The sequence below is a fragment of the Echiichthys vipera genome (genome assembly GCF_963691815.1).
Source record: "Echiichthys vipera genome assembly, chromosome: 22".
Lineage (NCBI taxonomy): Eukaryota > Metazoa > Chordata > Actinopteri > Perciformes > Trachinidae > Echiichthys > Echiichthys vipera.
Genome location: NC_139847.1, coordinates 13659931 through 13676730, shown reverse-complemented (window position 1 = coordinate 13676730; position 16800 = coordinate 13659931). Strand labels below are relative to the sequence as shown.

The following is a 16800-nucleotide window of genomic DNA, read 5'->3' as shown; positions in this document are numbered from 1 at the left end:
TTCCAGCAGGATAACACAGCATGTCATAAAGCTCAAATAATTTCAATCTGATTTCTTGAACATGATGAGTTCATTGTACTCAAGTGGCCTCCACAGTCACCAGATCTCCCTACTTTTGGGATATGGTGGAACGGGAGATTAGCATCATGGATGTGCAGCCGTTAAATCTGCAGCAACTGCGTGATGCTATCATTTCAATATGGACCAAAATCTGAAGAATTAAGGCAGTTCTGAAAGCAAAAGGGGGTTCAACCCAGTACTAGCAAGGCGTAACTTATAAAGTGTCTGGTGAGTGTACAATAAATGCCTATATCGCCCAGGGTACAGTTGATAAGCAGACAGAAAATGCTGGGGTATGACATGTATCAACTTTGGACATTGCAGTGTCGTGATATGTATCTTAAACATAGCCCACCATGAAGCCCCCCTGTTTCTCAGACTTGATAGTTTTCATCTGCATATTAATGCACAGATGCTTTAATCACCACTCTGTTCTAGTCGGGGGCTCTGGCCCCTTATCGTTCACTCACAAAAAGACAGTTGCAGCCATTGGTTTTGGAGCAAAAGTATCAAAATGTAAGGTTCACTCATTCAGCTACAGAAGGCAGTTGCCATTCATTTGTGCGTGCACTATCTCCAAAATTGCGTCTTTATTTCCCTTTGTGGACAGAATTTGTATTATGACTTTGCAGATTGTACATTTTCGAACAGCAGGACTTTAACTGTGCCAATGATTTTTGCCGACTTCTCTCTTGTGATTGATTACCTGATGGAGTTACCTGCTGGGTAGTATCAGTTAATGTTGTGGTGCTTTGTTAAATGAATTAAAATGATAGGGATCACCATGGGGAAATAAGTCATTGTGGCTGTAATGGGCACACACATGCAAAAGCAATAAAAAGATTAGGTAGCACATTTAAACCCATTGGGGTGCCAGGACGGTGAGAAAAAAATCAAAGTGTGAAAGAGCCGCTACTGCTATTGAGCACCCACTAAGATACAAAGCCATTTTTCGGCTTTGCTGTGCTGTTAGTGACACTGAGTGACAGGTCCAAAGATCATCACAGTCACCCAGAAAATCGCTTACCATCCTCATGACTCACTGGCTTTACAGATGTGCTGAGCGAAATCACATTACCAACCAATCCCCTCTATGAATGCCATCTGGAGCGGCTTTATACCCTGTCTTGTCTTATTTCTGTCACAGAAATGCTCCGTTTAATTCATGACGTTATATAGGAAATCCGGCTTATATTAACTTGGGTGGTGGTTATTTTATGTTTTCCACCTTTTGGTAAGATATTTTAAATGATTAAAAAATATATTTTGGTTCATTTCAGCACGCGGGCGAGAAGACAGCATCTCTTCCACCTATGATACCTTTGTGCCAAACCAGATAAACGGGCTGCAGCAGCTCATTGAGCTCCAGCAGAGGGTGAAGGCAGGTTCACTCACTGTGGACGGGGCCCTGGAGCGCTTCAGCGACTGGCAGCGGGTTCAGAAAGGCATGGAGGTTGTGCAGCAGGTAAGATTGTCTATCACACACACTGTGACCCTCGTGAAATTAGAACCATCTGTGGATCATGCTATGCCAGCTACAAAACTATACTCACAGTAGAGCATGAAGGTACAAGAAACCACCTACATCCCTCAATCACATATATATTTATGTCACTCTTTGTATAGTTATTTTTGAAACATCCGTAGTGCTTCACACACACACTATACTACACACAGTGTAAAAAAAAAAAAAGTACGACATCCTTACATTCTTGTCACATTATGCCGCGTTGTGAAATTAATTAAAAGTTGTCATGAACACCGTTGAGCTCATCTGACAGAGATCATTAAGTACAGCGGTATAACAAAACAATGGACAGCTGATGCAGCTGTGCCACACATCATATTTAATTGATGTCGCTTTAAAATGACAGCTCCAGCAGGGATGTCTCATTTTGTTAGGAGCCTGTTGCCAATTCTTCTTCGCCTCCTCTGCTCTCCCGTTGTTGGGACTATGCCGTGAGGAGAGGAGGTGAGGAAGGTCTCGAGGATACACAAACGATAAATGGTAAAGGCCAAAAAAAAAGATGGCCGGTGAAAACTCAGTCAAGATTACTGTCTTTCAGAGGCTGTAACAGGTTCCGTTTTTAAAACTAAAGTGAATATATCCACAAGTTTCCACTTTGCAGGCATGTCCATTTATGATAATCCCAGATAGTTTGTAGCAGAAACCATGCCGTTTTTCTCATGCAGTACTAATGTGTTATTCCCGCCTATTCTAAAATGAAGGCTGAGACTGATGTGGATTGAATGATCTCAATTGTGGTCCTGTGTGATGATGTTAGTCCCCCTAGTAGCCATTTCATTGTAATGAAACCATTTTTTGAACCTCAAGGACAGGTGTTGCCAAACTTTTTTAGCTTGAGACCCAAAAGAGAACTTTACGCACGCAATCGAAAGTGAGGGATTAATAGAAATCACACTCAACGTTACCTCGGAAGGTACTCTGCTGATTAGCGACCCAATAAAAATGGATCCACGACCCATTTTGGGTCCCAAAACTAACTTTGGGATAGACTGCTCTGAGATAATCACAGCCTCATCAAACTTTACAACCACAAACTAGAGACCTAGGGTATTCAGAGGATGGGTGGATTTCCTAGGTATATTGACAATAAGGGGGTTTCTGAGCAGTTTACCCAACAGAAGTGCTTACCAGTTTTTCGTTTAGGTTTTAAAACGTCTAAAATGTCCACACTAATCTAACAGCAAATTGATTGTAAGACTGGTCCAACACTAAAGTCCAGTCTAAAATATCTTTGTGGAAGCAGCCCCAGGGCTTCCAGCTGTCTTATTAGATATTTTAAAACAGATATTTTGCAATGTTATTAACACCTGTGCTTTTATTACTATGACACGTCAATATTTTCAGCTGAGAAGAAGGCTTATCAGACTTATGAGTTTCAAAGGTTGGGAAAATGGCTTATGTAGAGGAAGCAGATCAATATGTTTTATTTATCATACATTTATCAGTGTATTAGTATTTTACTATTGTCGCTAGTAGAGGCGGAGGTTTCTACTGCTTCATGGGTTAAATAGTTTAATCAAATTTCTTCCAGATATCCGAAACATGTCCCCAATTAGACATTGGTCACAGCCAAAAATCACTAGTTTCACCTTAAACAAAAGTTATACAGTAAGCCAATAATCTTTTTTTGATGGGAAATCTGTATCTGAAAAGTTACTATCGCTGTCAGAAATGTAGTGGAGTAGGAATATAAAGTAGTACACAATGAAAATACTTAATTAAAGTACAAGTATGTCCAAATTGTACTTCTGCACAGTTCTTGAGTATGTACTTAGTTACTTTTCACCACTGAGTAAGTCTATTGACTAAAATCACCATCAGTGGGAAACCTTCCCTTTCTCAGCCTGTGGAAACACAACACAGATCATTTATGGAAACATCAGAATGTGCTGGTCTAATATTATTAATAAGCACTGATCTCTGTCTCTGCAGGAGAAGTTGAGTCAGCTGAGAGCCAGTATCTTCAACAACAGAGAGGGCGATGACAGTGTCTATGGTAAATATTCCTCCGTCCTGGGTATGAGGGTTAAGCATAGCTGTCATCACAGAGCTCAGCTTTCCTGGAACTTCCACTGAAAAATAAATAATGCGCAGTGCAGTTAAACGTGGAACAAGTAGCCTCCTTACGAATGACTGTAGTAAACAGTATACTTTAAATGGCTCAGAAACTCTTCTCTCCCCCCAGATAAAATCAACATCGTTCATCACACGCCAAGTGAGTCTTTAAAAATCTATCTCCGTGTGCATAGAGAAAACCTGTGTTTGCATGCCTTTGTAGTTTCTCCAGTCCCAGTTGCAGTGATGGGGAATTAATCCTCAGGGAAGTGTTATTTAATCAAATCCCGAGTGTCTTGCTTTGATCGAGCATGTTTCACTTGCACTAAATGGGAGTCTTTTATTTTCTCTGACTGAACAATACTTTGTCAGCTGTTCATATTGGATCATTTCCCTCCAGGTGTTACAGTGAGTGAGAGTCGAAAAGGAAGCCAAGCAGTGGAGTCTGAATTTTACAGCAAGCCACTTAAAGGAGTGAGTTTACTTTACTTGCCAAAGGAAAGCTCGGCAGAAGTCAGCATACGTCACAGTAAACATCATCAAGGCCTCGCAAACTAGTAACAAGTACCCCTCTGAATTGTTTTGCAGTCAAGTTTCTTCTCGAAAGGTGAAAAACGGTGAAGGTAAGACAATGACACTGAATCTATTTTTGTATTTTTAATTGAACTTTATTTTCAGATTCAAGTTCATCATTATGTCACATTTTCCACATTTACAGGCTCCATCACTCTGCAAAGACTATATTCTTCCACAGATTCTACCAGGTTTAATCTTTTTGTGAACATAATCTGACATTTTAAGTCTGTTAGAGCTTTAAGGTTTTTACACATGTCTTTCCTACTGCTTGTTTGGCTTTTATTGCCTCTTTTAAGATAATAGGGAATTCAACTCTGGTTAAAGTATCCCAACAACAAATCTACATTCTCAGCATCAGTTCATCTTAATTTTGTAAAACATCTATCGTGAAGTTTCCCATGTCAATAACTACCTTTAACTACTCAAATAAAGACTTTTGTTTATACATTGAATTCAATGTCAGAAGAGTTAAGCTGCTAAAATTGTGATAAATGATGTTAATGAATCATTCACACAGTGGAAATGTAATTGTATATTCATCTCAAAAGGTTAAAATGGGAAGTGTAATATGTTTTCTTTAGTCTGTGGGGAAGGGAATCAATTTCCCAGCAAGCATTAGGCTTAAAAAAGAAAAAAAATCACACCATTACCTCTAGAGGGCGCTGTATCTCTAAATATATTCATCAAACTCACTGTGTGAAGCAACCAGAGACATCTGGCAAGCCCAGAAGCACCTGCTGACCTCCTGATGGCTGGGAGGCAAGCTATGTTTAAAACAATGTATCCATACATGTTTATGGATGTAAATGGAATGTAAAAAATACTCATGCAGCAGGTGAGAACACCAGTGCTTCTCGCTGAGTCTGTTTGCAAACAGGAAACCTGTTTATTCTTGGTTAGCATCAGCCAAGACATGTCGAATCAAATCTGCTCGTTACTGATAATTGAAATAGAATGAAAACTGTACAACCGTTATAACTCACTCACTCACTGGGATGAATAGAAATGTCCAGAGAGGGGTGCTGTAAACAGCAAATGGGTGTAAAATGAAAGGTCAAAGGTTTCATTTTGCTGGGAAATTAATTCTGTTCAGCTGCCATAGTGCAGGCATCTGTGCGTGACAAACAGCTTCCATTATCATTTAACAAATAAAGCTTAAAGAGGTCTTTTTGAATCCATTGAATTTCTGAATGACAAACATTTCCTGTATATACTTGTCAAAAATCTGAATTTGCTGTGATTTACAAAACTATTCAGAAATTGGCAGAAATCTCACACACAGTCTTTCACACACACACACACACACACACACACGCACGCACACACACACACAGATACCAGTTTGTTGGTACAGTCCAGCCTGTGCCTGAATGAATGAATAAGAGCTGCATGGGGAATTCAGTGAATGCATGGCTAAATCCAAGCTCAGTCTTGAAACCCAGGCAGAGGCTGAGCTGTGTGCCAACAAAGCAGCTGGGTACACGCCGGGCACATTTTCCTGTTCAATCATGCTCTTTGTGAATAATATGTATTAATGCCGCTCCTACTTAGTCCTGCCAGTTAGCCTTTGGAGATGATCCGGCTTCAGGACCCCATGGCATTTGAGGCATATGTTTGCCTGTCACCTGCTGAGTATATTTCAGTCCGTGCGTCAGGCACGTCCATTGAGATAGGCCTCGATTCAGCGTGTATACAAACATCTGAGCGCCGCCACAAGAAATGATTCCGCATCACAGAGAGACAAGCAGATAGAGAGCTTCAGTGGCATGTGTCGCCCACACCGAACATGCTTCTTTATGTGGGCAGCGCTACATCAAAGACAAAGGATCAAAGATTCACTGTTTTTCAAAACCCTGTGCTGTATATACATTTCCAAAAACTAATATTAATATATTTGGTTGACGAAACTGACTCTTTCTATGCTGTAAATGCCTTTTTATGTCTATTTGTTTAATTTGGTTATGCTTTTTCAATTCCACAGCTATATTTTGGAACATTTTGGAACTAATAAATGTGTTGAAAGCTGGACTTGCCATTCTGCGATTATGGTATTGCAACACTATCTTAAGTATAACATTGCAATACTTTTCACTGTCTAGAGTATTGGACCTGTTCAAGTAAAGTGCTTAATTAAATCAACTTTTGCTTTTAACATTGCCTAAAACACGATGTCTTTAAAGCAGTAACTATTGAGGTGCTACAGTGAATGAATCGAAACACTCAATCCACAGAGAAATACACACAGCCTGTATTCAGAAACTGTGGCTTTAAACACGCCGTCAGGACTTCTGTACCGTTGTGATCACACAGCTATACAATATACATACTATGGGCTTTTTCAGTAGGAGGTCTTATAGAGACAAGTGCTAAAAAGGAGAGAATACAGGTATATTCAGACAGACAGTATGAGAAAAATAATCTGTTTTTTGAACATGAATGCATTTAAACATGTTCTACTGTGATCCTAAAATATGAGAATATGTCTCCTTTAACTTTCACTTCAGCAGTAATAGGAAGACAATTTTATGTATTCACTAGTATACAGCCTGAATTGAAAATTCAGTAAAAATCTCAACAAACTTCCCAGTTGGACTTTCTCACCCTTTCTATTCGAGCAGCAGAAGGCTTGGTCAGATAGTGGAGAGACAGGATTATACAGTCAACGCATCAATAACATTGTTATGACACAGTTCTTAACTGGTGATGGCCTCTACCAATTGAAACATGAAAAGCCAAGCCGTCGCCTCAGTCATCAGCTGAATCCTTCCTGCATCCCAGCAACGCTGCTAGTTCCACGCTGCTGCAAAAACACTCATAAGAGTTCAAACACTGCGATAACTTATCAGGGATAAGTAGTCCACTGAAAGAGTGTGCATAAACACAACCATTGAAAACTCTATTATTCACCTTGGCTTGCATGCAACACACACAGGGAGGCAAACGCACACATACACACCTCCCCTGCTTGCTTGGTCCTCTCTCCGACCCTAGGATTAGGGCAGAGGATTGTGCACAGCTGCTCCCCAACATCCCCGATAAAAATCAGGCAATTTCACAGTCAGTGGCATTCTTTCATCCCCAAATCCACAACCAGCATACAGTATAGATGAGCCTCACTGCGATGAGAACAGACTGTTCTGAGCTGACCCCCTTGGTCAATGTGGAAACCTTCGATTGCCTACAATGAGCGACTGAACAGCGGGGTGCAGGAACAAGAAAGAAGTGACCAATGCGTTCAATGCGCCATATTGACCCTCACTTCCTCTTTAGAAACTAATAATAGGATTACGTGTTGACTAAGAGCAAGCAGGAATTAGGCCTACAGCTGATGCAGAAGTCAAACAAGCAAAAATAGTCTGTTAATGTTCTCATTTGTCCAGGTCATCGTTATCCCCAAAGCAATTTCAGTCAAAAGCAACTGGACTTAGTTATTTTTGCTAGGAAGACGTTTCACCTCTCATCCAAGAGGTTTCATCAGATCTCCACATCAGTTAGTTGGACCAGTCCCAGCCTGGTCAGATGCGTACATGAACTGAGGAAGCCTCTTGTATGAGAGGTGAAACGTCTTGCTTTTGACTGAAATTGCTTTGGGGAAAGCAAAAATAGTGTTTTAGTGAAAAATGTTTTCTGAAATTCAACTAAAGCTCCTTTCCCCTGGACCAAAAAAAATACCAGCGCCATCCACTAACATCTGGCTTTTGTCTTTGGTGAGAAAGGTTACAATCAACATTAATTCCCGTAACAAATGACTCCACAGTAGTCACTAGGTATTTATCGGCTCTGGCTCAAATCGGCGGCGATGGAAACATAAGACCCAGGTGGACACATTCATTTTTGCCCCTTTTCCAGTGCGACGCCGGAAGCAGCACTCAAATTAGTTGGTATCGAATTTGAATGAGAGACTTAATAAGTAACAGATATAAAAAAGGAGTAACCACGGTGAAGGTTTTCTGGCGCATTCGCAGCATTGAACGTTATGCACCAGAAAAGAAAATCAGAAAGACATACTCGTCTACTTGCAATGGAAAAAGAGTCAGGATCATCTTTTTTTAACAGGGTTTTTCCCAGTTTAAAAAACCTGCACAGTAGACCATAGTTACTCAACGTGCGCCAATGAAACATTCATCATTCATTCATTCATCTTCAGCCGCTTATCCCGGGGTCGGGGTCGCGGGGGGGCTGGAGCCGAACATGACCATTATATTTAAATCATGTGCATTTCGTTCCCAAACTTTTCAATAGCTTACATTTAATACACTGCTAAGTGTATAGGTGTTAGGAATGACAACTGGTAGAAAGCTGCTTGACAGCTAGACGTACCTTGCCAGTGACATGGGGATTATATTCAGTCATCAATGCTAGGGCTGTTAGCTAAAGTTAGCAATTACTGTAAAAAACTCACAACTTAATCTTAATCTGAATCATATGCTGGCTCCCCAATTAGGCACTCAGTCATCAAAACTATGAGCACTCCTGATATACACTCACCGGCCACTTTATTAGGTTAGTTTGGTCTTCTGCTGCTGTTCTCTTTCTGCTAGAAAGCAGGTGGTGTTGTGTGTTCACAGATGCTCTCCTGCATTCCTCTGTTGGAACCAGTGGATATTTGAGTTACTTTTGCCTTTCTATCAGCTCCAACCAGTCTGGCCATTCTCCTCTGACCTCTGGCATCAACAAGGCATTTGCACCCACAGAACTGCCACCCACTGGATCTTTTCTCTTTTTGGGTCCATTCTCTGTAAACCCTAGAGGTGGTTGTGTGTGAAAATCCCAGTGGAGCAGCAGTTTCTGAAATACTCAGACCAGCCGGTCTGGCACCAACAACCACGCCACGTTCAAAGTCTATTAAGTCATCTTTCTTCCCCGTTCTAATGCTCTGTTTGAACTGCAGCAGATCGTCTTGACCATGTCTACATGCCTAAATGCATTGAGTTGCTGCCATGTGATTGGCTGATTAGAAATTTGCGTTAAAGAGCAGTTGGACAGGTGCACCTAATAAAGTGGCCGGTGAGTGTAGATGCTAATTTTGGTAAAAAGGAGGTATAATAGGTTGGATTTTCAAAATGTCAGTTAAAACTACATTAAGCCTCATCTATTGTTGCACATTCAAATCATTTTAAACCACTTAAAGAAGTGTGAATTCCTATTTGCACACTTCTTGTAACGGCCTTGACTGGAGTAGCCCTCATTGACAGATAATTTATTTAATGCATTTCTTTTGTTCTTTTCATTGCATGCCATTCTTCTTTATAGTTTCCCCCTTCTCAAGTCATTCACTTCACCCATTTTGTCTGACCCCAACCTCCATTTGCAGAGTAATTCTTCACCGAAGTTCAAACGGGGGACAAAAAGGTACTTCACAGCGAAAAAAAGAGAAGGCTGGAAAAAAAAAGTATGAATCAAAAGGCAAGGAAATGGAATTCACTGTACAAACGGCGAGGGAATTTCAATGTCCGCTGAGGCACAGTAGAGCTCTGTTCGGTCCTCGCAGGCTGTGGGGTGAAAAGAGCAGCAGCCACAGCAGGGTACATCTATTCTGACAAGTCCTTACACACACTGAAAAGCCCCAGCAATCTCTATTTGTTTAAGAGGCAATAGACCCAGCGGAAGGATGCTGAAGCTTTAACATGATAACAGGATCATTTTATGGTTTCGCTCTTGGCTGATGTGAAGGTAGACACGCAAAAAATGTTTGCTGTTTGAGCAGTTGAAGAAACCTGATTATTGTTTATGATTCAAAAAACATTCACTTGTGTCAAAAACGTAATAAATTCAAACTTTAAACAAGTAGTATAACATTGTCACTGACTAGATGAAGTACAGAAGGGCAAATGTATTCTGGAGAGATGGAGGCAAACTTCTGTTCACATACTGGGAATACAATATTAAATCACAATATTTTAAATCCCAGTTATCTGTCGATGAATGACTTGAGAGCACAGAGTTGACGTCTCCTCCCTTCTTTTAATTCTGATTTATGCAGAGTCGTGAAATCTCGCTCAAAGAGGGCAGCACCTTGCCTATATTTCCTATTTACACAAATCCCTTTGAAACGGCTAATGGATGTAGATAATATAAACAAAGCGATTCTTTTTTTTTTTTTTGATCTACGAGGTGAACCTCACGCTTTCCCGTATCCTCCTCCACAAAGGTCAAAGGTCAGTGTTCATCATAACTGCACCTCTGGGACTGGTAGGAAACTGGTATTACCCAAAGACTCCTCATATGAATGCTTTGTCAGTACCAGGGCTTAATAACCAATCAGATTACTTGACTATAATGTGGATGTGTGGATATGTATATAGGTTTATGTGATGAATAAATGATTAAGAAGTTTAAGAATCGAAGCTCACTCACCTCTCTCTCCCTGGAGCCTGCAGGGAGTTTGAGGTCCTGTGGATTCTTTGTGTGCATTTATTGTTGAGAGCTGCAAGAACATTTTCCTATTCTTAAAGTTGTACTCTGTACGATACAAATTGAGATATGTTGTTTCGAGCAGCATCTTTGGCGGTAAGATGTAATTGCAGGCGAGCCTGTTCTTCAGAGCCCTCCATTTTGTCATGTTCACCGTCACTATGTGTGTTGACTATTTATTTATTTGCTCTTTTGTCAACTTTATTTAAACACATTCATCTCTCTACTTCCAGTTCGTCCCCTATATGTTACCCTCTTAAATCCACACACACACATACACACACACACACACACACGTTCCTATTACACTTTTGCCCTTACTACAAGTCTGACTCTGACTTGTAACTGATTTCCGATTACATGTGAACGCAGCACTGCTGTAAGTGACGATCATGGCCGACAGACCAACTGTTGTCAACAGCGTCACTAACATGCCGGTTTATTGACATTAAGCCCACGATTGTCGCCACAGACACGGATATTTGAACACTCTGCAGTAGAAGTGCTTTCATTAGTGGGTCATGTGATGAATCACCATTTTTTCTACTCACTCTTTGATAGATAGTAACTTAAAAGACTATCAAATAGATGAAAATCTAACAGAGTTCATCTAACTTAACTTTTTCCGTAGGCTCGTACAAGTGTGTCACGTCAGATGCAGCAAACACTCCACTAACTTGAGATAACTTAAGATGTGTAAACACGATGAGTTCCACCTATGCGTAAATGAGCGTGTTCTCGAGAATTGTAAATTAGAATTAATAGTGTCCCTATAAATACCATATAAAGCTCTGCGTCCTGCCTCATATGTTGATCATTTTACCAGCGTCAGCAGCGGAGTGAAGGCACCTGAGGAAGCAGAGGAATGGGAAAAATAAGGAGTGCTGTTAATACCGTGTCACCTGAGGGTCAAGCTGTCACTGGAATAAAGACGTTTACTTTAAGCCGTTAGATTAAGACTTAAGACTTAAGACTTATCCTTTAAGTGTCTTAATTAGACAGCACTTTCTAAACCTTTCAATGAAAACTTGTCACCGGATGAACCGATAATATTTGCCAAAACGTATCCTTAAATGGTGAAATACACCTAATAATATAACTGCTACCCAAAAGACATGTCAGTTGTTTACTTCATTATAGTATCTAATACATACTCTGTTGGGAAGTGATCATTTTGTCCTATTGAGATCCCACAAAAGACTTTAAAAAAACAAAAAAACAAACAAGCCTGTTGTGCTTCAATATATTCTCATTAGCTAACATCAGCCTACCCATGTGTATCAAACTGGTAGTGAAAATGTGTCCCTACCTGATCATTTGAACAACAAAGACAACAGTCAAGGTAAAAGTGGTGCCACAGGTGTTGCTTATTGACTCGAGTGCTTATTGACTCGAGTTCCACGTCGGGTCCTTGAACACCAGAGAGAAAAGCTGCACCGCTTTCAGATTACCTTCCATCCATCTCCTCTTTAATGACACAGCAGCAGCTACATCCTGATTGATGTTGGTGAAGGCCAGCAGCACCAGGACTGATCCTCTCACCTCTCCCCGGAGCATGTCTCAGCCTGGCATCTGCTAAAGGGCACAGGTACACCGTCCTGTGCCCTTGTCCCGCCCTCGCCTATTTGATCGGGGGCCAAGAGTGACCCCGCAGAGCCTGCCAAGGGCCCCTGTCTGTGGGCCCCAGGCACCAGACTCAGGGGCCCACGCTGGCTCCTCTGCTTTTTGAGGCTTTGGAAAGATTAATAGGCCTCCTCTGTAGAGCGCCTTTGTGAGGCAGCGCCCAGGCGTGTTCAAGCTGTTGGGTTTGCAGGAGACGAAAGGAGCAGCGGCTAATTCCTCTGCAGGTCAGTTTGTCTGTTGCTACTCTGCATTTTCAATGACTCAGAAAGGTCACATCCGCACTGGATGAGCCAGTGCCAGAGCCCCACAGACAGCACCAATTTTAATAGACATCTTGAGATTGGAATAGTAAACACTTTTACTTTCTTTGTCTGAGGTTGTGCCAGTATTTCTTGAATTCCTTTTATCGATGCTGCTTTATCACAGCTCCTTTTTGAATATATCAGCCCGCTGGATGATCTTGCAAACCACAGCTGAACAATCAGACACACATCCATACAATGCTGTTTACCACCAGTTTAATTTGGATTATGGATTAATGGTCAAATGAATGACAACAAATATGCAAATGTACATATCATATTTGCACAGCCGTTTTCAGCGGGGGCTGCTAATCATAGGCAAATACGTGGGTCACCATGGCGAGTGGTGAGCATCAGTGCAGCTTTGTCTGTCTCATACAAACTCAAGGCCTGCAGATTAAAGAGGGGGAGGGCTTTCTCCTCACATTTCCTCACACCTGCTGCAAAATACCAAAACCAAGAATTCCCTCCAATGTACTTTGAACTTTGAATTTTTTAAACTGAAAGTTTTGGGATTTTATGCAAAGGCATTTGGCCTGAAACCGTTTTAATGATTTTCCTTCTCACTCGGTTGCAGGTGAGGGCCTTTGATTCTCGTCATGTCACGCCTCCAATAGTGCAGCCACCAATAACAGTCTCCTTCGCCCTCGCCCTCTCCCTCTCTCTCCCTCTCTCTACCCTCCACACACATACATAAACACGCACACACTTTTGGCTGCTCCAGGTGCCAGGGTGTGAAGGGATCAGCCAATCCCAGCACTCGTCTGAAGCTGGATGGTGGCCATCGTGTTATTAAAAGCTACGGGTGAGCTTTGCTGCTTGCCTCTCCTCTGCACTCCAAATATTTTTGGGAAAAATAACTTGTGAAACAAAACAGCTTTGGGTATCAGCTTCCCAGAGGGGAAAAATAAATATGAGTTTGTCTGTGAAATCTCTAATAAACCAATGCACTGAATCACTCTTACCATCCATTTGCATGTGCTGATAAGGAATCAATTAATGGGTCATCATTACATGATTGATGTGTCCATTTTGCTGCTCTCCGTGTCCAATGATAATCTTCACTGATATTATTTCCATAAACATCATTATCAGATCGAGACATACTCTGTTCTCACTCAGGACTACTGGGAGAGCTGAAGTGCCTTTGATGAGATGAGATCACATTTTAGAGGGAGCTGCCTGCTCTTTGCCTGTAGCCAAAAAAAGCCTAATTGTGTTTTGTCCCATATGTGAATTATTATTAACGACGATTCATTTACTACACTTCCTTTGCCAATTTCCTAAATTAAAAAAATACCATGTTGAGATTTACAGCGTACCCCCACTATTTTCAGTGCCGGCTTCCAGCATCACCATGGCAACTTCCAATCAGCAAGGATGGTGGAGTCTGCCGGCCGTGTGTTTGGCGCGAGGCTCTGAGAAGCGCAGGTGGAGCACATATGGAACAATGGCCTAGCAAAAAAAAAAAAAAAAAAAGAAACACTCTGCCCGCCTGTATATGCCAGCAGTGCCCATTTTAATCCCACCGTTACCTTCTAGTGCTCTCTGATGGAGACGTTCTGCTGCAATCACAGCCTCAGACTGCTGCTGGGCCCATGCCAGACTTCACTTGACAAAGCCAGACCCAGTGTGTTTTTGTAAAACAATGTCTCCGAGAGTCGTGGATCCACCTTCTCTTAATCATTTAGTGTAACTGTCCTTCACTGAAACATCACTGACCTTGGCTGGTGAGATTTTTCATCCTGATTCCAGGTTCATGAAGCGTTGTCATATTTCTGGTATAGACAATATCTACTGTCATAGATTTTTTTACTGTATCTTGGTACATCCATGCCCGTACATACATTGAGGCTGCCCGCTAATGACTTTTGTGCCTCATATGGCTAGTAATTGGGGTAGTAATGTTATGGAAATCACTAGCATGTGCAGTAAATAAATCAATCATCCAAGGGGCCTTATCTATCACTGCACATTTAAGCAGTCAGCTCCTATGTAGGTTAATTAAAGCACAATGGCCGAGGAGAGGACCTGGCACCCATCCTGCTTATGTTTAAGCCTTCTCTAGGCCCGCTGGGCAGGAGCTTTCTACAGCCAGATGAAATTTGCCCATTTTATCCACCCCCATCCCCAGCTGAATACATAAATCATCTGTAAGGGCCTCAGTTTCGACCCTAAATTCCATGAACAATGGTGTTTGTCCGCAAATACCACACATAATTGCTGGATACTCTTCAAAGCAGAAATTGTGTTTCTTTGCACTTATCTAGGGGCATATAGCGCATATTTTTGTGACTCACTTCATCTGGTTTTGGAACAAATCAATTAAGATGTTGTGCTACATCCAGAATGGATATTGGATAAAGTGTGCCACCACCGAATCGCTTTTATGTTTGGTCTGAGCTGTGAGATAAGAATGAATGGCATCTGTGTGTAGGGGGAGGTTGGTTTGGTAACAGAAATGTCAAAGTTCAACAGAGGTATATTTCACATCTAAGCCCCTTAGTATTCGGCAGTAACACAACAAAACGCTACAGTGATGTGAATGCTTTTTATGAGCAAGGGTTCAGCGATTCCATTACTGTTCCTTACCTTAGTAACATTTTGATAGTTCAAGATTTTGTGAGTTAGCTTGTCTGTTGTGTCTTACCCATTGTGCAGAATTTTGAAGGAGAGTTGATAAGTAGTTGCTAGCTTGGCACATGGGCTGGAGGTCTAGGGAAGCCTAAAAGAGGAGAAATAAACGGTAACTCACAGGTTGTCTTATTTACGAGATAACTTTTGAGCTAGCTGCCAGCTTCCCTAGCCTCTGGTAGCTTTACCTACATTCTCCTAGTAGTCACCTAGTTTTGTTCACCATGGCTGAGCTAACATTAGCTGTTGTCTGTCTTTAAATACCTCCAAACAGTAGTAAACTGCCCGCTGTTCTGGCACAGCATCGGTGCCGTTCCCCTCAAGTATTACCCTCCAACCCAAGCCAGAAAACCTACTCTAAGCAGTCCAAAGCTCCTGTGCTGGTGGTGCTCCCAGTCCTGGCAGCAGGGTTACCTGAGCTAACGAGCTGACAGCAGCTAAAGTTAGCAGGATGTAGTTATTAGCTTACTTTAGCAACAAGTAAAGCGTTCTGTCCATCAGGAAGCTCCGTAAATCACAGAGAATCGAGGCAGAGCAGTCGGAGGACACCAGAGGGGAAATCTGAAAACATTTTCTCCATAAAATATGATAGTCTAGTTTCACCAATATCAGTGCTGGTGTGTGCTTTAGTATGGCAGAGGCACATTCTCCCTGTTACAACTCAGTGTAGCAACAAAATGATTTTGAAGCTTTTATTAGGGTAAAATAGTGACATAATATTGCTTTAAATACAGAATACATGTGTGTGATTTGAGCTAGTTTAAAGGCACTTGACAGCACTGGCCAGAGTAACAAAAGTAGGCTAATGTAGGCCTAACTAATTACCCCATACTGTAAGTATTTAGTAAATGTATGTACTTTTTGTAATTTACTTTTTCAACACTGCTTACAAGTTAAATTAAGCAGTCAACAGCTCTTTTTAATTTTTGGAGGTCTCTTTTAATACGCAAAATAAAAAAGAAGACTGGTTTTCCCTGAACAACTATTACAATCTGAAGTTCATGTCATATCTTGTGTTTAGTAACATATGTATACACAACACATTTAGATATTTGGTTTCTGCTAATGAGCAAATTGACATTAGTGTCTTCCCAATCTTCTCTTTCACCTGGGAGGATCAGAGCGGAGACACCAGGGCGGTACAGCTCCTTGTGGCCCTCGACTGTCACTGATAACAACTGGTTCTCATTATCCTCCTTGTGGGGGCCACGGAGGTAGCGAGGACCATAAACACTGTTCTCCTATCTTTCCACAATAGGCGCTTCGCAGACAAAAGGCACTCTCGAAAGCTTGAACTCAAGCCAACAGCTCTATTCATGTTGCCATGTATGGCAGATGTCCCGGTTAGCCTATGGAAGGTTGTAGATCTATGCTGCTCATACAGACAACTGCATTGCAAGTCTTGGCATCTGCAGTGAGTAAGGAGTGGAAGTATTTTATTTTTTTAATATTGATATGGTGGATCTTTCTGTGCATTAATCAGCAAATATCTTTTTGATAAGAGTTAGAAGAGTGAATTAGAGACTAGAATAAGCACCTGCGGACCAGTCATTCTTAGCCTTTCATTGATATTCTTAGCACTTTACATGCTCACTGTGGTCAAAGATA

At 41.4% G+C, this 16800-nt stretch overlaps 1 protein-coding gene across 1 annotated transcript in view; it reads left to right on the top strand.

Moving 5' to 3' along the window:
- The window catches only part of LOC310963969 (B-cell scaffold protein with ankyrin repeats-like), a gene marked incomplete at both ends in the record, with an annotated part of 40100 nt that overhangs the window by 15621 nt on the left and 7679 nt on the right, over positions 1-16800 (top strand). Inside the window, 4 exons of the mRNA XM_083936926.1 lie at positions 1341-1525; positions 3521-3584; positions 3774-3803; positions 4044-4117. Coding sequence (XP_083793052.1) covers positions 1341-1525; positions 3521-3584; positions 3774-3803; positions 4044-4117 — 353 coding nt within the window. The remainder of the gene's footprint in view (positions 1-1340; positions 1526-3520; positions 3585-3773; positions 3804-4043; positions 4118-16800) is intronic.